Below are 23185 nucleotides of genomic sequence, written 5' to 3' on the forward strand. Positions count from 1 at the left end.
CTGTCCCCCTCCCTCAGGTTGCACTGGGGCATCATTGTCGGGTTTGTTTCCCTGATGCCAGAGGCAGTCCTCATCCGTCTCAGCTGCTCCGTGCATGGTTTCCCACTATGGTGGTAGGAAACAGGGCTGTTCCAGACTGTGTGCGCTCTGGTGCTGCTGTTCACCTCAGGTAGTGACTGTCCTTACATAGAGCCTGAAGCCTGCTCTCTGCCTCTCTCAGATGTGTTCCTGAGGCATTCTCTTTTCTGTTTCTTAGATTGGACATCTGGACTCTGGCTTCTCTCGTCCTGCTAAGGTCTGGAAACTTAGTAGGCAGCCCCAGGCTGCTCTGGTTTCCTATTCTCAGAGCTCCTTGCACTGTCTCCTGAGGCAGTTGCTGAGGTATGGATACTTTTCAGTGTACAATTGGGAACTGTATCCACTGATGGTGTGGTACTGATCTGTAGACTGTCTGACTTCTACCTTAATGCCTCTCTCCCTCTGACAGCCTTTTTTTTTTTTTTCGGAGCTGGGGACCGAACCCAGGGCCTTGCGCTTGCTAGGCAAGCGCTTTACCACTGAGCTAAATCCCCAACCCCCCTCTGACAGCCTTTTAACCCAGTGTGGGTACATGGACCTCCCTGCCGGAGGGGATCCAATGTTGCTGTTGAAGTGAGTAAATCTCATAGACCGAAGAGGCCATAGGGCAGCCTCACCAGGGCCAGGTGTCAACGAGCTGCATCCTTTCTGTGTGAATGGGGAGAACCTCATGGCCTAGATTCTCAGCTGCAGACATGAAAGGAAGATCCGAACAAGGCGGGGCTCCACTGTTTTCAGCCATGACTTGCCCTTACTCCCATGTCTGTCAGTGAAAGGAGGCTGGCTTCCTAGTAAGTCTTCACAGGGTTCGAAACTAAGGGTTAGCCCAACCAAAAGAATGTGTTCCCTTTCCCATGTCCCCTTGACTTCAGGACATTTGGAGTCCCCAGGACATAGGTATAGATCCCAAACGTCTGCTTGGCCTGTGTTCGGGATGAATACTGGTTGCCGTTAAGGGTCCTGAGTGTTTGGCCAGAAGGTGGCAGCAGTCTCCAGCCTTGTTCCCTTTCCTCAGGAATGCTGCTCACCCAGCAGTTTCGTAAGTAAACTGGCCCAGCCTGAGTGAAGCTTCTGCCATCGTATGGGGCCGGTGATCGTCTGCCCAAATGCTGTGTGCAGAGGGCAGACCTGCTCAGTTAGTCGGAGCTGCTGCATCCACGACTCTCTAGGTCAGACCTAGCCGGTACTTTGGGCATCTGCCCCAGGTTTCCCATATTGCCGGTGTTACGTAGCCTTTTTTGCTTATATTAACACACCCAAGACCCCCTTACCACTACTGATCCATTCTATGAACAGTCGTGCCAGTAGCCAACCCCAGCGGAAGTCTCACCTTTTTACCTAGCAATTCCTTTTGTCCCTAAGTTCGGTATCCATGCACTCTGCTGCTCTACCCTAGCTGTGTCACCACCTGCTGACAAGCGCACCTTTGTCCCTCCAAGGAGCCTTGTTCCCACTGGTCATCATTCCTGAGGCTCCACTTCTTGTCCTACAGATGTTGGCAGGGCTGGTTTTTGTCCCCACCACCCAGCACCCCACGGGCACAGAAGACGGGACCATGGGCTGTTTGCAGAGCAGACCCCAGGATAGCTGCCGAACAGAGTTAGGTGCTGGGTTGGGGGACCTGGAGACCCTCCAAGGCCTTTTGGCCCTGCAGACATTCCAGAAGGCTCCCCTCTAGTCCCAGCTGCGCTCCAGCCTCAGGTGCCGCCCGCCGGCTTCCGCCCTCGACAGCCGCGGGCGTGGGAGCCGCAGTGGGCCGGGCGCGGTCTCTCCCTAGCTCCCGCCCCCGGCGCGTCTCCAGCGGGCGCAGAGCTCGGCAAGGCGCAGGGACGGCGGGGCTCTGCTTGCCATGGCCCCCGGCCTGCGGGGCCTCCCGCGGCGCGGCCTCTGGCTGCTGCTGGGTGAGTAGCCCGGGCTGCAGCGAAGGTGGTGACCTAGGGCCGGGAGGGCAACACCTGAACGCACCTTACTCAGGGCATGGGTTCCGGCAGGACAGCAGAGTGGTGATAGAGGGGGCTGCACCACCTTCCGCTGCCACGGAGACAAGGTGGCTTGGGCGCATCACCCAGCTGGCCATCCGAAGGCATCAGCAACTTTTGATCATACAACGGGCATCTTGCTTGTCAGGAGGGATGGGGAAGCCGGGATCCCCTGCCTGCACTTCAGTTCTCCAAACCGATACAAGCTCTCTGAGCCAGAGGCAGTTTACAGATGTGCAGTCTTCAACCAGAGCCACAGCTTAGGGATCTCGACACTAACTACAACTGGAAACCTACAGCAGTTGCTTTTCGAGACCGTTATTATCACGGGGATTTTGTGGTTGGCTTGTTAACTTGGCACTTGTTGCTAATAAATATCAGAGGTGGCAGACTTGCTGGGTTTTTGCCTTAGATTGATCAGAAACTGTAGCCCAGAGTGACCAACAAGAACAACCCAACCCATCTCAGTTCCCTTGTCTGTAATGCGCTCAAAATTCGGTCAGGACCCTGGACTGCCATACCTGTTGGACAAAACGGCAGGCACACAGCTACATCTTCACGAAAGCAAACAAAGAGTCGGTCCAGTGTCCCTGGAAAGGCCTGTGGCTTAATGGTTCTTGTGGTCTTTCCCCAAACCCATGGTGTTGGTCAGAGGCACCCACTACACAGGCTCTAGTGCTGGTGAAGGTTGGCCCCTGGTGCTGTTTATAGCTAAGGCAGCAGCTTGGGGCAGTGTAGCGAGTCCGCGGTGACTGGGCAGGAACAGCACTGGAGACCTTCCATTTGCCGGGCAGATCTCCCCTGTGTGTAGTCCTTGCCGAGGAGTGCCAGGTCTGCATTTTAAAAAATCTGTTTCTGTGTAATAGAATCAGAAGGTGGATCTTGACCCTTATATGTGTTGGCTAAACTCGCATGAAAATCAAAACCTTATAATAATGTTGATGTCTTTCTTTGGCTATGTTCAGATCCTTTTGGCGTGATGTGGGATTTTAGCTTCAGTTTCCTAAGAGATGAACATTTCTAAATTAGCAACAGAGGGAGCAGGTTGGGCCTTTTCTTTCTTTCTTCCTTCCTTTCTTTCTTTCTTTCTTTTTTTTTCTTTTTTTCTTTTTTTTTTAGAATAAGCAAATAAATTAAGGTTCTTTACTAGTGCACCAGAGTCTGTATCTTGGAAGGCTTGTGTAAATAGAACATTATGTTTGACCACATGTAAGGACCGCCTGTGTTTACCAAGAAAAGGGCTCTGCTCACAGTCCAATGTCCTGTGCTCCTGACGTAGCCCTGAGCGGCCTGGCTGATGTTATGTCTTGGGAGAACAAACACAACTTTATGAGGTTATCGGTGAATTAATGACTTGGGAGCCCAGCTGCGATGAGCGGAATCACTGAGCTCTCACTGTTCTTCATGAGCCCTGCTCCTGGCCAGATCTCCTTGGTGATAGACTTTGATATCTCTTATGGCTGTGTGGAAGGGTTTCTGTTTTTCCTTAAAGTATGCTAATCTGCAGGACTAAGATCTTGATCTGGGACAGTTTTGTAAACAAGCTGCTTCTTCTCTTAGTCAACCTGCTGGCTTTATTAATAGTTATCAAAATCCCAGCAGACCTGTCTCTTTCTTTTCCCTCTGACTCTCCTCTGTGTGCTGTTGTGTTTATAAAGCATCTCCTGAGAGACCACGTGCAGTTTAAAAAACATTCATGCATAACCATCAAAAGGCTTTGCAGCAGTCAGAAAAGATGAGCTCTGGATACTAGGCAGGCCAGCTTGGACAACTTGCAAGCTCCTGTTTTTGCAAACTTGGGCATGCAGTGGATCAGCTCCTGGATCTTCTGTACTGGAATGCATGCTTTCCTTGTCTGTCATGCTGGGGACCTGGAAAGGGGGGTCCGAGAGTCCAGACTATTTGTTGAACTATATAGTGAAACGGACATCCCAGGAAGTCGGCGTGTGGCTGTGTTGCTGTTTTTATCTGGACGTGGTTCTTGTCTGGAGTCCCAGATCCAAGGACTCCAGCTTGCTAATTGAATCACTGTTTACTTGCTATCGATGTGAGCTTGGAGACAGGGAGGGATTCTTTGGTGTTTGTCTTACTTCCCTGCACGCATGCTGGGACTGTGTTCAGATTGTCAGTCCATCCTGGGACTGCCGACCATGCTGGATTGCAGTAACTTAGGGAAACATTTTAGATGCAATCCTTACATGGGGTAAATAACTCATTGGAAAAGTCTCCTGTGGCTTCCCCACACTTACCACTAAACGAACCAATTTGATAGTTTCTGTACGAACCCAAGCTGGCATCTGGTAGTGTGTGACAGGGGCGCCACATGTGGTATGAATCCCACTGAGCCAGGGAGTGGCTCCCTAAAGGCTCGCCCTGCCACACCCCTCCCTTGAGCCCGCAGCCCCTCCTTTCTGAGATTCCATGTGCCCTGCTAAGCTGTACCCTCACTGGAGCTTTGGCCTAAGCCTGGCCCCGGAATGCTCACAGGCTGCACAGTCAGTTTTCTGCAGGAGCCCTGGAAAAGGTGGGTCCGTGACCTGAGTGCCAGTTGCCCGTGTGCAGCCTGCGGGCCACAGGCTTCCCACCCTGTGAGAGAAACAGATGCACTCCTCCTAACTCTTGAGCCCCAGTTGGACTCCACCCCAAGAACACATCAAGTTTGAGCCAAATGTCTAACTTTCTATGTGTCAGAGGTCAAACAGTGTCAACACAAAAGACAGCTAGAAGCCTGGTAAATACCTCTCCTTAGCTGTGCCTTAAAGCACAGGACATGCCCCACTCCTATGACAGAGTGATATGCCCTCAAATGTCCATGATGCCAAGGTGCAGAAATGCCCCATTTTAACCAGACCCTCTGCCCTCCACTCTATTATATCTGCTACAACCAGCCACGTACATGGTCGAAGTACTCTTACCCTGAGCGTGGTGGCTCACACGTATAATCCCGGTGCCCAGGAGACTGAGACAGAAGGATTATAAAACAGACAGATTGTACTACATAGTACATAGGGAGACCTTATCTCCAAAAAAAAAAAAATATCAAAATGCTATCAACAATAACAATGGCAAAATTGGGGAGATAGCTCAGTGGGTCTGAGCTTGAATTCCCAGAATCCCCATGAAATCCAGACAAGGCGCTCAAAGCTCTGTCATGCCGGTGCTCCTGCGGGCAGTTGCTGAGAGAGACAAGGGAGTCTGGCAGCTCTCAGGCACGTTCATCTGTGGATGCAGCAGAAGAGCAGCAGAGAGACCCTGCCTCGGTGCAGGAAGCTGGTAAATGCCACGGCCCGCAGTTGCCCTCTGCTCCCACACACGTGTGATCTCAGGGGCACACATCCACACCTGCCGCTGCGACTGAAGTGCGGATTGAAAACACGTAATCTAACAATTATCCCCATGGCATTTAGATGGCATCATGCATTCTAAGCCACTTCGAGATTATCAGGACTGTAGATGGCCAGATGTGTGGTTTGTATGTAAACACCACTCTGTTTTCCTTGAGGGGCTTGTGCATCTGTGAAACAGAGTGTCAGCAAGGTCCTAGAAACAGTATGTGTGGTTCCTGGGGTGGGGTGTGAGTGTGCGTATGACAGACAGAGACAGAGACAGAAAGCCAGAGAGACAGAGAAAGACTGGGTGCTATGTGGGTAGCAGGCTATGAGGAAGAGACCGGGTGAGCACAGCTGGGATACTGAGAGAGCTCTGAGGAACTTGATAACAGGAGGGTTGTCTTGGCACAATTGTTTAGCTATTTTACTGGGTTCTTATATCTCTACCTTATATCTCTAGAAGGGAAAGGGAGTGTAGAGCTCTGTAGACTACCTCCTGCTGATTAGGGATGCCCTCTTTCTTGGGGTAAGTCCAACCTCCATCGCCGTCAGGGTATCTCCAACTTCTTGTCAAACCACAACAGCAAGCAAGAGTAACAGCCTTCTCGGAGTGCCGCTAGCCCTCTCAGAGCGCTGGCATTTATACCTCCCCCCATTAAACTGTCTGCAGCTGGCAAAGTTCACGCCCCTCCTAGAGTACTAAACAACCATAGTTAACAACCGTGGGCAAGCTGAGGCAGCTCCGGATGCCATACCTGGGATTTAAACAAAAACATACTCATATAACGGAACTGGGTTTTTAAAGAAACTAAAGTTCTCACTTCAGGATCGTGCAGAGAACCTGGTCCTGGGAGCTACATTGACTGAAGTGGAGTTAGAACTTGTTAAGTGTCTGAAGCTATAGAAAGGCCAGATTCCAGGCACTTCGAGGAGAGTGGGAGCTTGAGGGAAATGTATGCTGACTGAGCCCTGCCTTAGAAGAGATCTGGGCTCAGGGCAGTGCACACCTTTAACCCCAGCACTCCGGAGGCAGAAGTAGACAGATCTCTGAGTTCAAGGCCAGCTTGGTCTACAGAGCAAGTTGTAGAACAGCCAGGGCTACACAGAAACACAAAAAGAGCCCTGGGCTACACCCCAGCCTGGGTTGGTGGTCTACAGGTGCTGGAGCTGGCCAGATTTGGGTGGAGAAGGACCTTGGAGAGCCCCAAGGTGTAGGACAGGGGCCCTGGGTCAACTGGATTTTCTGACAACAATTTTAGTATAAGCATATGCAGTGCAATATTTGGGGACACCCTCATACTTTTAGGATCCTCTTAAATTTGAATTGAGTGGGGCATTCCTGTCATTTACTTGCTGAATGATAATTTACCCACACAGCCAAGGGCCAGAGCCCTTAGACAGCAGGGCGATTGCTGGTAAATGTCAGTCAAGGATTCACAAGAAAGAAGCATGACCAGGAAGATACTTAGGGCAGTAGCCTTGTCTGGGTCAGCGTCAAAACCTCAGGCAGAGGGAACAGCTGCAGAGAGCGGTTAGAGACAGACCCTGGCTTTTGTGCAAGCCTAGGGAAGGGGAGGCCAAGTCCCCTGAGCCAAGGAGAACTGAGTGTCTGCAGGTTCTACTTCTGCCCAGCAGCCATGCAAGGATAGATTGAGGCAATCCCGGGTTCCACTGGGCACCTTGACAAGTCAGGGAGGATCAAAACAGGTAACTGGGTCATACACGGAAAGGGATGATGCCTGGTGATGCTACCACCGTGATTTCCCATGTAAACCTTTACCCATAATTCTCTAGTGATGTCCCAAGTTGCTAGACCTGTGGGGGGGACGATGATTCAGTGGGAATCCATTGAATTTAAAGCCACTGAACTTAAACATCAACAAAGCCTGAGGTTGAGACCCTCTGCTCAAGAAACCATAGCTCCACTGATCTTCAGTCAGTGAGCTACGGAATGGCTCCTCTCCGAGGGTTACCCATTTGGAGTCCTGTGCTTTTGTCAGTTGCTACAAACGGAATGCACCCCCTCACCTCCTTCCTAAGTGACTGCACCTAAGTTAAAAGTCACACTTTTATTCATTTGCTTGCGTGTGTGTGTGTGTGTGTGTGTGTGTGGGCAAGTATGTCACGGTTCACAAGCGGAGGTAGAGAGCAACTTGCAGGAAGGAGTTGGCGCTCCCTTTCTGCTATGTAGGTCCTGAGAATAAGCTCAAGTCCTCAGACTTGCTGAGAAGCCATGTCCTAAGGTCCAACAGACACTGTGTGTATCCTGGGGGATGTGGAGGGTCTCTCTCTTCTCTTTCTGTTTCCTGTTTGGTATTTGAGCTCCTTTCCCAAGCTTCTCAAACAGGTCACTATGCCAGTTCCAGCTAGGAATGGCCTCCTTGCTGTTGCGGTATAATTAAAAAATGTTTCTTTCATCCCACACTGGTGCTGGCACCGTAGGGCCACACGGCATCTGTGGGATATTTTCATCTCAGTCAACAAAGCGTCTCACCCACTCTGCTCCATCCCATATCACACTGCCAGTGGCTACTCTCTGAGCCTGGCAACAATCTCTCTACCCATCTAGTTCCCAAGGCAGGCTGCCACCATGCCAGGCATACACATCCCAATTCCGTGACAGCCCAGTATGTCCTACCACCACACACTCTCTTGCACTCACTTAAATCGCCACATGAAAGAACACACAACACACTAACCTCTGATCCAATTGATAAGATATAATTACCCACCTAGACAAGATATAGTTTGCTCATCTAAGCAGCACAAAATCCTGTACACATCCATCTCTTAAGAATACTCATAACAACCTGTAAATGTGCAGAGAGAAATCTTAACATCTACCTCCATGTTCTCTTGGGTGCTTCCCCTCCTCTATTCTCCTCCCCTCTAAAACTTTTCTCCCACCGTCCTTCATTCTCGTCCAATGACAGGCCTCGTTTTATCCTGTACCTGCCTTCACCTGCATAAGGACATCAATCTATACCTCGCTTCATGGTTTTTTTTTGTTTGTTTGTTTGTTTTATTCTCACACTGGAGTAGGAGGCTGGCCATAGCAGCCTTCCTCTGCTGTAGGCTGTGGTAGTCATTCTGCAAGCCATCTGCCCTTCCCCTGTGGTACGGAGTCTTTTCATCTCATTGTCTTACGGAGATGAGCACAGGATGGAAAGATGGAGGATTCTCAGTCTCTCCACAGAAATGAAATGTTTTGTCACGTTAAGGAAGAAACACTAACAGTACAGAGCAGCTTGCCCCGCTGGCATGCTGAGGGTGATGACAGAGAAAGCACTGGGTGCCTTCTCCCTTCCTGGGTGAACTGCTCAAGGGGCTCCTGTTTGTTCTGCCCAAACTGCCCAAAGGGGTCTTTTTCATTCATTATTCTTACGTGAGGTTATTCTCCACTTTCACTTCCACTTTATCTCTAGAATTGAGGTTCCCTTCCACCCAAACCATGTCAGCATAACCCCTGACCCCGAGGACCAAGGCAGGATGACACAGTCCCTGCAGGACGTGAGAGTAGGCACTTCTCTCTGAGATCAGGATTGTGGCTGACCACCTTGGAGGGGTTTCCCATGCCTGTCTTGCTGCTTGGGATTTTTTCTTCTTTGTAGTGACATCTGTTGATTTCCTAGGAATGTGCCCATTCCCTCCCTTCATATTCTGCAGGTAGTTCCTGACACACCATAGTCTGTCTTAGGATCCCCCCCCCACCATGGTTCTTTGGAGGGAGATCTCCCCTACTGAGTAGAAAGCATACTTCAGATTTCGAATTTGGACCCTGTACTGGCTGGTTTTGTGTATCAACATGACACAAGCTGAAGTTATCACAGAGAAAGGAGCCTCCCTTAAGGAAATGCCTCCATGAGATCAAGGGTGGAAGGGCCCATTGTGGGTGGTGCCATCCCTAGGCTGGTAGTTTTGGGTTCTATAAGAAAGCAAGCTGAGCAAGCCAGGGGAAGCAAGCCAGTAAGTAACATCAGCTCCTGCTTCCTGACCTGCTTGAGTTCCAGTCCTGACTTTCTTTGGTGATGAATAGCAATATGGAAGTGTAAGTTGAATAAACCCTTTCCTCCCCAACTTACTTCTTGGTCATGATGTTTTATGCAGGAATACAAATTAAGACAAATTGGTACCAGGAGTGGGGTATTCCCGTGACAACCTGACCATGTTTGGGGGAGGACTACGGAAGGACTTTGGAACTTTGAGCTAAAATAGCCATTGGGATGTTAAGAGCTCTGTGGGATGTTCTGTAGGAACTTGGAAGATAATGTTGAGAACAGTGCAGAAGATAGAGGCCTGGCTTGTGAAATTTCAGAGGAAAAATTAAAGACTCTTATCAGGACTGTTGCTATTTTGATTCTGACTATTCTGTGGTTTTGGTTAGCTGGAGCTGAAGAATCAGCTATGATTAACAAGATACCAGAACTACTAAATTGAAACCTTTGCATTACTGGAACTATTGATGCTGGTCAGCTGGAGCTAAGAAAATTTGTGGTGATTAAGAAGAGACCAGCATCACTGAGGTAAAATCTTCTGGGAAATGTTTTCTGAGAGCACAAAGAGGCTGTGTTCCAGAGATAGCCAAGGTTGTACCTCATGCTGTGGCTGGACATGGTAATGTGTAAGAATCAGCCAGGTGGTACTGGTTTTGAAGTCATGAAGGGGTGGGTCATGAACAGCAGCTGAGACTTGGCATTGTGAGAGGCCATGGAAGGCCATTGGTGAAGATGTAGCCTCAGTTGCAATTGATGGCCCAGGACTGAAGGGGTCTTGCAAAGAAGTTGAGGTTTGGCACCATGAAGAGAGCCTGTGAGAGGCTATTGGTGAAACCTACTTGTAGCGGAAGACAGCAGTATTTTGGAGATGCCAGTACCATGAGATGACCACCAAGAACAGCAGCAGCAGTAGAGTACAGGCATCCAGAGCCTAGAAGACTAGGTGTGTCTTCTAAAGGGCTGGAGAAGTGACCCAAGCCCTTGGAAGAGCCCAGAAGATCATGTGTGGATCCCAGATATTGGACAGTTAGAGTTTGATTTTGATTTTGATTGTGACTGTGCCCTGATGTTTTTCCCTCTTGAAGGGAGAAAGTATTTTAGTGGAGCCCATAGTTAAGAGACGTTGAATTGTAAAAAGACTTTGAATTTTAAAAGAAATTGAATATTTGAAAGGGATTGAAATTGAATATGTAAGAATTTGTAAAGACACTTAGTTATTTAGATCTTGGGGATGAATAAGGGTTGAGACTTAATAGTGATGTGTTTCTGTCTCCAGTCAGCCCTCAATCTCAGAGGAACAACAACAGTGTATAGTGTACCCTGAGATAAACAGTATGACCAAAACAACATGGAGAGGAATGGGTGGGCTTCACCTTACAGCATGTAGTCTGGTCCATCATAGAGGGAAGTGAAGGCAAGAACCTGGAGGCAGGAACTGGCTCAGGGGACAGGGAAGAAGTGCTGCTTTACTGACTTGCTCTTCAGGGCTTGCTTGGCCTGTTTTCTTATGATTCTTTGGGACCACCAACTCACCATAAGCCGGCACTTCCATATCGATCAGGAAATCAGGGCTTGTCTGCAGGTGAGTCTGGTGAAGCATTTTTCTCACTCGAGGGTCCTTCTTCTCAAACAACTCTAACTTGTGTCAAGTTGACATAAAACTGGCCAACACAGCGGACAATTGATCCCTGGGACAAAACACTTGACAAAACCCAGTGAACAGAGTAGGGGTTTATTCTGGCTCAGGCTCTCAGAGGTCCCAGTCTGTGGTCACTTGGTTGTCTTACCTCTGGACTAGGGTAGGCAGAGGATGGCTGCAGGGACACATAGCTTCCCAGATCATGGCAGAAAGGAGGCCAAGGGAGGGGGCTTGTGAGGAGGAAAGGACCAGGGACAGAATCTAACCCCTAAGGATCTACTACATTCAAAGGTACGATTACCTCCCAAGAGTCTATTAAAATAGAACCCCAAGAGCTAAAAGCCATGCCTCAGTACTGTTGTGCGGGGCCTTCAGCATCTGTCATCAGGATCATCATTCTGTGCCCAAACTCCAGCTCTTTTGTTCTCTGGTTTGTGACATTTCAGGATAGCACATCCACCTTCGGTAAAGCTACAGGTCTATTGCATGCCTAGAAGTTCCATGTAGGCTATGATGCTTCTCTAACTCCTTCCATATGTGTGAGGACCTCCTTGGTACAGCCTCATGAGCTGGTAGTGGTTTCAGATATATTGCCTGGTGTTCTTAGCACCTTTCCCTCTGAGGAGTCAGTGCTGGAGAGCACCTGATCAATTTTTTTAATTGGATATTTCTTAATTTACATTTCAAATGTTATCCCCTTTCCCGGTTTTGCATCCATAAATCCCCTATCCCAACCCTCTCCCCCTTTTTCTATGAAGGTGTTCCTCCTTCCATCCACCCACCCCTCTTCCCTCCTCCCCGCCCTGACATTCCCCTATACTGGGGGGGTCCAGCCTTGACAAGACCAAGGGCTTCTCCTCCCATTGGTGCCCAACAAGGCCATCCTCTGTTACATATGCAGTTGGAGCCATGGGTCTGTCCATGTGTACTCTTTGGATGGTGGTTTCATCCCTAGGAGCTCTGGTTGGTTGGTATTGTTGTTCTTATGGGGTTGCATTCGCAACCCTTCAACTCCTTCAATCCTTTCTCTAACTCCTCCATTGGGGACCCTGTTCTCAGTTCAGTGGTGGGCTACAAGTGTCTGCTTCTCTATTTGTCATGCTCTGGCAGGGTCTCTCAGGAGACAGCTATATCAGGCTCCTGTCAGCGTGCACTTCTTGGTCGATCAATTTTCTTTGAATGCCTTATCCACTTGTGCAAGTGTGCTCAGTCCCCTGCTTGGCTGAATTCTATGAGGTTTTGTCTGTCTTGTGTTTGCTGTTGATATCTTTAGACTTTTCTGTTTGTGGTTTTTAGTTCCTCTTTGACACAGAAAGCATTTGGTAAATAGTTTTTAAAACTCCCATTTGTCAGGCTTTGGGGATCCCAGACAGTCACTATTGCTTTTATTACACCATGGTTGGGGCAACAGATCTGCCAGGGCCCTCCACTTAGAATGACCTTGAGGTGACTCCTGAGCCTACACATTGACTTGTGAGTGACGATGAGCCACTCCGTCTACAGTACTGTTTTCTGTTGATTCCAGCCATTTGACTAAAACTCCCAACCACTGGCATTTTTAAAAAACCGTTTTTCCAAATGCTTTCTATGTCAAAGAGGAAATAGGAAACCACAAACAGAAAAATTCTGAAGATACAACATCAGGCATCATAAACTTCAGCCAAGCAGGGGACTGACCGGGCACGCTCTCTCACACAAGTGGATAAGGTGTTCCTGGTGTTAGGTTAAAAAACTTAGTCCTCTGAGTCCTTGTTCACCCTACTTGTCCAGATCTGTGAGCCTTATAGACCTCACGCTTGGGAGCGATCCATTCTTCTTCTCCCTAAGCCTAGTGTGCAGGAGAGAGATAAACCCTACCCATCACCGCTGCAACGGACTCAGAGTTCCACCTCCTCTTCCCACACGTTGCTTTTGACATTTTATTTTTAATTGTGCTTGTCTTAGTCACAGCTCTCTTAGAGGAGCAGAACAGGTAGAATGAATGCATACCGTGAAAGGGAACTTGCTAGATTGATGTGCTCCGCGTGGGCTGGGTAGTGTAGCAACACCTGACTGCGTACCGAAGAGACCAAGAACCCGATACTTAGTTCACAAAGCTGGCGCCTCAAGAGTCCCAATCTGATACTGAATGCCTAGGCGATCCCTGAAGAGCCCCTGGTCTTCAGTCCACAGTAGAAAGCCAAAGAAACTGGAATCTGATGTCCGTGAGGGATTCGGGGAGGAGGCAGAGGCAGCAAAGTAGATGCGCATACCAGCAAGAAGGGAAGGCAGGCGGGCAACAAGTGGCTTTCCCTAGGACTTCTTTATATCTGTGTCACAGTTGGAAGGTACTGCTTATTCTGAGGGGAGGCTTTTCTCTCCCCAGTTTACCCTTTTCAGAAAAAAAAAAAAAAAACAAAAACAAAACAGAACCGCCTAGAAACATGTCTCTTAGTTTGACTCCACATCCAGTCAAGTTACCAACCAAGTTCCCTTTCAGGTGTACATTTCGGTGTGCTAAGGACATTCATGGAGTCTTCAGCCCAGAAACTTCCAGAATGCCCAGAACTCTTTTCTCATTAGACACTGACTCCTTCTTCCTTCACCTCCCAGCCACTGGCAGCCACCACTCTGTTCTCTGTCTAGATTTTCGCCTCAGTGGTACCTTAAGGGATAGGATCATGTGGAATTTACCTTCAGCTTGTGTTCTCAAGATTCATTGGGGGCTGGGGATTTAGCTCAGTGGTTAGAGTGCTTACCTAGGAAGCGCAAGGCCCTGGGTTCGGTCCCCAGCTCCGAAAAAAAGAACCAAAAAAAAAAAAAAAAGATTCATTGGCGTTACAGTGTGAACCAAATAGACCAAATAGACCTCCACTACATGTACCCACCACATCCAGATTCTTTCTCCAGCCGGGGAGGTGTGGAGCGCTTTCTTGGTTCCTGTTGGTCACCTGGTGTGCACACGTCCCTCGAGTCCCCGCCCCTTTCAGTTCCCTATGATATTCGCTCAGAAGGGCGGCGTGCTGCGTCACCTAGTGATTCTATCTTTGATTCTTCTAGGCGCCACCGCGCTGCTTTCCACCACAGCCTCGCCCCTCCACACGCCACACGCGCGCCTACAGTGCCCAGAACCACCTCCTCCTCCTCACCAGCTACCGTTATTTTCTGGGTTGCTTCTGTGAACAGCATTCCATCCATTACTCTGTGGGTGGAACCTCACGTTATCAGGGACCACGTTGTGATTTATCGCTTTTAAGCCTTAGATTGCTAGACACTGCTCATCTTTGGGACATTCTGGGGTCCCTTGGTGGTGGCTCTTCTCTGAATCTTTTTAAAAAGTTTTCTTTTTCACATTTTTAATTAAAATAGAATTATATCACTTTTCCCCTTCCCTTTCCTCCCTCCAGCCCCTCCCAGGTCTCCTCCCTCTAACCCCTTCCATGTCCTCCCATCTCAAATTGATACTTTTTTTCTTTATTGTTGTTACATGTGTGTACAAGTGTGTGTGTGTGTGTGTGTGTGTGTGTGTGTGTGTGTGTGTGTGTATAGTTTATGTACCTGTGTGCACAATTATGTAAGTACATCCTACTGAGTTTGATTTTGCTGTTTATGTGTATATGTTTTTTGGGGAAGATCACTTTGTATGGATAACCAGGAAGGGGCTCATCCAAGGGAGAAGGCAGCATTGAGACCCAGGTAGCATCTGATATTTCCAAGGTCTGGGAGGACACATTGCATTTGCTTGCCTGGGTCTGGTGACCTTGGGTGGCTACTTCCTACTGCCTAGGTCACATCCCTTGGGACAGTTGTGAGGATGCTGCCCCCATGAAGGGCCCAGTGGCACTTGTCAGCATTCTCTGTTAGCTTTTCTGGTATTAAGACTGCGCTTGGGATCTAGACATGGCGGCGCACACCTTTAATCCCAGCACTCAGAAGGCAGGGCAGGTGGATCTCAGTGAGTTTGAGGCCAACCTGGTCTACAGAGTGAGTTCCAGGACAGCCAGGACTACACAGAGAAACTCTGTCTCAGAAAAACAAACGGGTTGGGGATTTAGCTCAGTGGTAGAGCGCTTGCCTAGGAAGCGCAAGGCCCTGGGTTCGGTCCCCAGCTCCGGAAAAAAAAAAGAACCAAAAATAAATAAATAAATAAATAAATAAAAACAGAAGAACTTGTTTCCTGTTTCCCATTAATTGTAGAACACACCCTGTCTTTTCCTTCCTTCTTTTTGTTTTTCAAATTTTGGTGCTTTTTGTTTTGTTTTGTTTCGGTTTGGTCGGTTTTGTTTTTTGTATTTCTTCCTTTCTTTCTTTTTGTTGTTTTATTTTATTGATTTTTCTTTCTTTTTTGACACAGGAATAGAATTTTGATTGTTGGTAGAGAGAGAAGCTAATGGCTTTTGTGTTGCTTTTGCTTCCTGGTGCTTTGCTGAAAGTATGGGTAGGATCTGGGAGTTTTCTGGAGAGTCCTTGTGGTCTTTAAGTGTAGGTTTATGTCAGCTCTAATAGGGATGCTTAGACTTCTCTTTTTCCTGTTCACATCTTTGTTTCTTTCTCTTACCGCTCTCTCTGAGTCTAAGTGCTATAGTGAACAAGAGCAGCAGGAGGGGTCCCCTCAGAAGCTTTTGTGTTGTGTGCAGTGTTTGATCTCTGGAGCCCACAGAGAGCTGGAAAGAAATGATCCCAAGCATTCTCTGACCTCCACACACGGCCACTGCACACATGAATACATCTGCATGGGTGTGCATGTCTGTTAGTGTGCATGCCTGAGTATATGTGCACATGTGCATGCTTGTGTATATGCGTGTGCTTGTGTCCGTGGTCATGTGTGTGCACGCATATGTGCATGCGTGTGTAAGCATGTGTGCCTATGTGTGTGCATGTGCACATGTGTATGCTTGTGTGTGCATGCTTTGGACACACGCCTCTTCACGTGTGATATGTATATACACAGACAGATACAGAAAAGGGAAGAGTGAGCACGCTTGCCTTATTCTGATATTGGAGGAAATTCTTTTGATTTCTCTTTCTATAATTTTCTGTATACAGCCTTTATCACGTTACAATCTACTCCTTCTGCTCTTAGTTCGCTCATGAAGTAACACTGAACTGTCTCAAAGGCCTTTTCTGCATGTACGGAGTTGATCAAGTGATTTCTGTCCTACGGTGTCTTTGTTTTCTTTCTTTTTTCTTTTTAAAGATTTGTTTGTTGTTTGTTTGTTTGTTTGTTTGTTTTTCAGAGCTGAGGACCGAACCCAGGGCTTTGTGCTTGCTAGGCAAGTGCTCTACCACTGAGCTAAATCTCCAACCTCGTTTGTTTACTTTATATGAGTGCACTGTAGCTGTCTTCAGACACACCAGAAGAGGGCATCTGATCTCATTGCAGATGGTTGCGAGCCACCATGTGGTTGCTGGGATTTGAACTTGCTGAGCTATCTCTCTGACACCCTTAAAGGGTGTTTGTTTCTGTGCTGTGTTACAGTCACAGGCTTCCGTATGCTGAAGCAATCTTGCATCCCCTTGGTCACCTTGATCATGGTGTACAGTCTTCTTGTTGTCCTTGACTTCTTCAGATAGGTATTTAGTTGAGCATTTTCATGTCTATGCTCACCAAGGAAACTGGACTATAGTTTGGGGGAGGGTTGTTTTGTTTTGTTTTGTTTTGTTTTGTTTGTTTTTAATTTTAGGCAGGCCCTTGTTGGCCTGGAACTCACAGAAATCCACCTGCCTCTGCCTCCCCAAGTAGCCAGACTAGAGGTTGAGCACATCAGTGGGTTTACAGGGCAGGTATGTAAAAGTGTGTTCTTCAGTTTGAATAATTTCATAGTTTCTGTGATTGACTTTGCTACTCATTTACAGTTTTATTTCACTGTGATCTGATAATTCACTAGAAAATTCTCAATTCTTTTATATTTGTTAAGACCTGTTTAATGGTGCAGAAGGTGGTTTAACCTTGAGACAGTCCCTTGGGCTGCCAAGATGTGCACTTTACATCTTCTACTGGGTAAAAGGTTCCCTACAGAACTCTTAAAAAAAAACTGGGGTGCCAAGATGAGTGTCAAACAAAGACCCTTTGTTCTCCTGGGACTGTGTCAGATGAGCTAGAGGGATGTCAGAGCCACCCACGTAGATGCCCTGAAGAGCTGGTGTGTGGGGAGATGGAGAGGAGGATTGTTCTTAGCTTGCCCTCATGTTCTCAGGATGTTCTTACTCTCTTCACCGGCAGCTTCTTTGTGGGAGCCATCTGTCACTGAGAGTAGTGGCAGGCAAATGTGGCTCCCAGGTGCCTGGTTACTGCTGGGCGTCACTGTGATAGAGCAGGGACCATCATCTTCTAGGACTGTCCTAGAGTCTCAGACCCTCTGAGGACAGAGGTTCCCCTTACCTTGGGGGTTACTGCTATCTCAGAAGCCCTGAGCCGACATCTCCAGAGTTGCTGAGGCAAGTACACTCCAGGATGGTGGCCAGCACCAGCACTCTGATGTCGTTCACCCATGATGGCTTCTGTCTGTATGTAATGCTATTGGTGCTCAGTTGGGGCATTTTACAGTAGTAGAGAGAAGGAGCGGAGGAGCGATGCTGAGTTCTTTTTTTTTTTTTTTTTTTTTTGGTTCTTTTTTTTCCGGAGCTGGGGACCGAACCCAGGGCCTTGCGCTTCCTAGGCAAGCGCTCTACCACTGAGCTAAATCCCCAACCCCTGCGATGCTGAGTTCTTAAAGTTACACACAGCCGAGGGGCACGCCTGTCTTGACAGGCAGCTGAGGGAACAGTGGTGCTTCAGTCTGGGTTTCAGAAGGCAGCAGTCCCCAGTGGTGACATTTGCCAGCACACAGAGTAGGCCTTTAGACTCCGAAGGGTAAGTTTAAAGTTTGGAGCAGTTTTATTGTTTGCTGTTTGTTGTTCTTTAAGAGAGATTGGGGCGCTCTTCCAATTACAAAATGAAGCTACTCTCTGCCTAAAAAGCTGCCCGTGGCCCCAGTCCAGATGTGGTCTCTCCAAGGCAGGAAAGGATGAGTCTGACAGAAGGATAATGGGGCTGGACATAGCAGATCCCCCCCTTAGGAGGTGGAGGGGCAATGGGAGAAAAATGGGAGATACAAAAGTCAGGTCAAGTAGGGTCAGTTCTGCAGCCAGACCAGGGAGGCCTGAAAACTACCAGGGAGATCTTTGTCTTGAAGGCAGAGTAGGGGTGGAGGTGGGGGAGCATTCCCCTGGGAGTGTGGAGGGGACATGGTTGGTCTTTCTGGGCCCCCAGCCTCTTAGCACCTTTTTCTGCTGGGAACCATCTCTCCACAGAGGCAGCACAGAGTAGCAACTGGCTCTGCAAGACAGGTGTACACCTCCTGATCCCCCTCCCTGGCCCCTTCACAGGGGACATGGAGACACCGGGGTCTCTTTAGCTGATCCACTTGGTGCCAACATCAGCGCACATTAGGTTCTAATGCATGGCTCCCAGAACCTTCCCTGAGGCATCCCCTTCTCTGCCCTAAAACTGACTCTTCCAGAACAGGAAGGAAGGCCAATCACTCTTGATCCTCTCCAGTGCCTGGTCGGTCCCTTGCACCAGCGATGGCCCCAGGCACCCTGGCTTCTATTCCTAGTGGTGTTTCCTGGCAGTGGTGTGTGGGTAGCTCAGGCATCTGATGAAAATGTATATGCCGCTCTGCTGCAGGGATGACTGTCCCTGTGTGAGTCAGAAAGGAGTGGGAGGTAAAAGCAGGGTAAGAGTGGTTCAAAAAAAAAAAAGAGCCTTTGCCCCTTCACCCTGTGCACCCAGGATGTGGCTGTGCCTGTGGCTGTGGAGGGCGTGCTGACTTCCTGCAGCTTTGAGCAGCTGGAGGAAGACAGCATGGGGCATGGAGTTCATGAGAGGAGGGGTCATATAGGTATAAGGCTGGTCTGAGTGCCAGGAGCCTTAAAGTATAGGGGATAAATGAAGCGAGGACCCTTGTCACTCACAGGAGGTCTCATCTACCTTCGGGAGCTTGCTGTATACTGGAGGCTTCCTGTCTACCGCAGGAAGGCTTCCACAGGGGATCCTGGTGGGCCAGGGGTGATAAGTTACCCCTTGTCCCGTCTCCACTGTTGCTGACATGGTCAAGTCTGCACAGCTGGCTCCGAGGTCCCCAAGTGCACTTGCTGTACTCATGTGGCCTGGGCATCCCATACACTGGGCTGTTGTGTGAGTTCAAACAGGTACAGAGACTTCTTGGGGAGTAGGAGTGATGCCTTGCTGTCTTCTGAGTTTCCTGGGACTCTGGGTTGGGCCCAGAAAACTTCCAGCAGCCCCTCCATGGCTCCTCAAGGGTGGAGGTCTCTCACTGAAGGCTGCGGGCTGAATCTTCTCTCGAGTGCCTCCCAAGGGGCAATTTCCATCTGTCACCTATCCCTTGGACAGGTCTCCACTCACAGCTACTCTGAAGCCCTTTCTAAACATCCCCAGGTCTCAGCTTTGTTCTCAGGACACTGGTGACCTAGTTGTGGCTCTCTCTGTGCCAAGCCTACTGTCCAGATATAACCCCCTTCAACCTCTTCCCAAGCAGCCGGCCTCACAGGGTATCCTGCCCTACCCAGTCTAGATATAGGTTAGTGATGCCTGTGGGGAGTCTCAGGCCAGCAGGCACTATCCTGGTGACAGGTCCCCCCCAACCCCAGCAGTGAGAGAAAGCCCAGGTTTGCCGAGCTCTGCCGCCAGGCCTACACGTGTCCACATGCTGCTGGGGACAGGGCTCTGGGGTGTTATTTGGATTTTTTTAATTTTATTTTTTATTTTTTAAAGTTTTGTTTGTTTATTTCATGTATGTGAGTACACTGTCGCTGTCTTCAGACACACCAGAAGAGGGCATTGGATCCCCATTATGGATGGTTGTGAGCCACCATGTGGTTGCTGGAATTTGAACTCAGGACCTCTGGAAGAGCAGTCAGTGCTCTTAACCGCTGAGCCATCTCCCAGACCTGGATTTTTTTAATTAAACACTGGGCTTCTCTTTCACTGCTTTGGCCTCACTGTCAAGATACATGCTCCAAAGTCTTATTATCATACAAAGATGTTCCCCATACCCAGCTCACTCCCCAGGGACGTCACTGTGAGCCACTTTGGCCTCCTCTGTGCCAGCTTCAGAAACACTGGCTCTAACCACACTGGGCACCCTGTCCGGACTCAGGCAGTCCTATGCCAGCCCTTTACAAGACCATGATGGGACAAGCACATGAATGAATTGCTCTCTTGGGGATTCTCCTGTTTCTGCTGCATAGCTGGGCTCCAGCCTCCGTGGATATCTCCTGTTTCCTGGGGTCCATCTGTCCTTGTCAGGCAGCTCCTATGATCAGGACTCTTTCTCCTCCCGTTCTTCAGTGCCTCTTCTGTGTCCAGGTCCGGGCTGGCAGATACCAGATCTGCATCCTCCCACTCAGTATGTTCTCCTCCCGGCAGCCCAGTGAATGGCACCCTCCAGTCCCTTTGTTCCCCACCGTCTCTGTGCTCCTCAACTCTTCCTTACCCGACCCACCATGACAACCTCAAAGGACAGGCCACACCCTTTGACTTCACTTCAAGCTTCTCTAGGGTCTCATCTCAAGCCAGTCGTCATCAGAGCCACATCTTGGGCTGTGAGAGCCAGGACTAAATTCACCTCTGGTCTGCACCACCTCTGGCGTTGCGACTTCAGCTCCATTCTGATGTGAGGCTTCCGTTTTCTCACCAGTAAACAGGTAGTCGCAATAGGACCACCCTTTGTCAGAACATCCGAGAGCCAACAGTTCAGAAGAGCTCTGGTCCCCCCATGCTGTCTGGAGCCTACAGGCCCTGTGTCTCCAACCTCTCCAAACCATGTTCCTGAGCCTGGGACCTGGGCTCAGTCCTGGGGTCACTGCCCATTGCTGCAGTGGGTTCCCTGGTCCCCAGAGCAGTGAGTAACAACTTGATATTCTTGCAAGATGGGGTGTTAAACAAGAATAGGCTTTCCCCATCCCCCATCTCTCTTCTAAGGACAAGCAAGGATCCTCCAGTGCCCTCTGCAGTACTAGATCTCTGTACTGAGCCCCTTCTAGGAATAAGGCCTAGGTTGGTGCATAGAGCTGGACCCCATTAGGAGAAGATGTCCAGCGTGGCCTGGGAGAGGGAGGGATAGGGGCTAAGTAAGCAACCAGACTCTGAGTAAAGAATGCCATTGATGGGGTTGGGGATTTAGCTCAGTGGTAGAGCACTTGCCTAGCAAGCGCAAGGCCCTGGGTTCGGTCCCCAGCTCCGAAAAAAAGAAAAAAAAAAAAGAATGCGATTGATGACTGCACCCCAGCTTCCCCTCACAGAGGTGAGGATGGACTTCCCACTCAAAGAGACCAGGCAGATGTGAGGACAGGAACCAGAGAAAGAAGCCCTCTCCACCAGCCCACATCAACCGCAGCTGGTACTGAGCTCCGGGGAAATAGGTCACCTTTGAGTTTGTGCAATGTGGAGCTTCGGGGATTGTTTTTGATCTCGTAGTTTCATCAGACAAAAGAGGAAAGACACAGTTCACATTGCAATTTGCCAGTTTGGTTTAAGGTTGCCAAACACCCAGACACAGGTAATATACCTAGTATATACTAGCTAGTGTGCTGAATTTCCTCGGGGTGCCCTATTAACAAGGTGGACCTGGACCCTCTCCTGCAATCCACCCTAGAGCGGCAGTGTTTCCTCTCCTCGTGTTTAGCTCAATACCTGGTTCAGGTCAGCCCCTGTGTTTGGAAGTTGGCAAGCCCAGTTGGCTCTGCCTGCTGCCTTTCCAAAGCCATACGGTGTTAGAAGAAATATGTCAGGAGATGAAACGGAGTGAGACCAATGCCTGGTGCCAGTGCCCATGGAAAGCTTGGGAGAAATGGAGGTCATTACCAGCAGCAGAAGGCACAGCCAGGGGCTTCATGGCTCCCACTGTACACAGGTGGGGCCTTCACAAATAAACTAAAGAAAAAGTCCATTCGGAGCCTTGGACACAATGGAAGTTAGTTTTGGTTATCAGCCTGACACGGCATAGAACTACCCGAGAAGGGAATCTCTTCTGCATTGGGTTGGCCTGTGAGCATGTCTGTGAGTGAGTTCTTAACTTCACTGTGGGCAGCACCATTCCCTAGGCAGAGGGTCTCAACTGTGTCAGAATGGAGTATAGCCCAAGCAAATGAACATACAGGCATTCATCTTTCCCTGCTCCTATCTGTGGATGCAATGTGACCACGTGTGTTAAGTTCCTTCCTCCCTGGGTGGCTTTTATCGCAACGAAATGAAACTCAGCTCAGACAGGTGCTATCTCCTGATCACACAGACACACATTTTTGGTGCTTGTGGACCCTGGGATGGGCTGGCGATAGGTGGGGAAGAAATGGGAGAGAGAGCCAGTAGGCACAGCAGCCCCTATATGTTTTTTTGTTTTTGTTTTTGTTTTTTTTTTTTTACAGCTCATCATCTCTTCATGGTCACTGCCTGCCGGGACCCTGACTATGGTACTCTCATCCAGGAGCTGTGTCTCAGCCGCTTCAAAGAGGACATGGAGACCATAGGGAAGACTCTGTGGTGTGACTGGGGAAAGACCATAGGGTGAGTTGTGTCAGGAGAGGGAGAGGCTGGGAGAGATGCCTTCTTTACACTGGGGCATCAGGCCACTGGGTCTGGAGGCGGGGGGGGGGGGGGGGGGTGGGGCAGAGTCTAAAGGGACAGGATTGAGGGCAAAGGGAGTCCCAGTCACTGGCAGATGTTCATGAGCATGTGGGTGGGAGGAGCTGTGTATTGATGGCTGTCCAGGTAGCCATGGGTACCAGGGGAGCAGGAGATGAAGGGTTCAGATTAGATACCCACATAGCAGCCAAATGCAGGCACCTGGGGTCGGGTGAGCCCCATTCAGTGCCAGAAAACTGAGTGACTGTCTTGTGACAGAAGCCAGGCCTCCAAGGATCTCCCTGCTGGCTCCTTCCATCCTGATGTCAAGTCAGAGCTGTGCTCCCCACCTCTCTGCCCACCCCATCCTGCCCAGGCTTCGGAACTGCAGGGGCAGGCTGTCACTGAAGGGGTGGCCCTCAGCCCCACCCCAACCCCCAAGGGTGGCACCTACTGGACCTTTCTCCTGTGAGACTCGGTCTTTCAGCCCAAAGACCCTTCCTTCTTCCTTCCATGTTTTCTCACTGTCTCTCAGGCCCCAGGGAGCCCACAACAGGCTTGGG

The 23185-nt window shown here is 49.4% G+C and overlaps 1 protein-coding gene across 3 annotated transcripts in view; it reads left to right on the forward strand.

Annotated features, from left to right (window-relative positions):
• The first annotated feature begins 1888 nt into the window (after positions 1–1888).
• The window catches only part of Ramp1 (receptor activity modifying protein 1), a 50571-nt gene continuing 29274 nt past the window's right edge, over positions 1889–23185 (forward strand). The window contains exons 1-2 of one of the 3 annotated variants that reach the window (NM_031645.1): positions 1889–1979; positions 22427–22565. In NM_031645.1, coding sequence (NP_113833.1) covers positions 1928–1979; positions 22427–22565 — 191 coding nt within the window. In that variant the 5' untranslated portion in view covers positions 1889–1927. Of the gene's footprint in view, positions 1980–2788; positions 2889–17079; positions 17853–22426; positions 22566–23185 lie in introns of those variants that run through there. The other 2 variants (XM_087567479.1, XM_087567478.1) reach the window with 2 other exon arrangements.

This window comes from Rattus norvegicus, chromosome 9, assembly GCF_021556685.1.
Source record: "Rattus norvegicus strain SHRSP/BbbUtx chromosome 9, alternate assembly SHRSP_T2T, whole genome shotgun sequence".
Taxonomy (NCBI): Eukaryota; Metazoa; Chordata; class Mammalia; order Rodentia; family Muridae; genus Rattus; species Rattus norvegicus.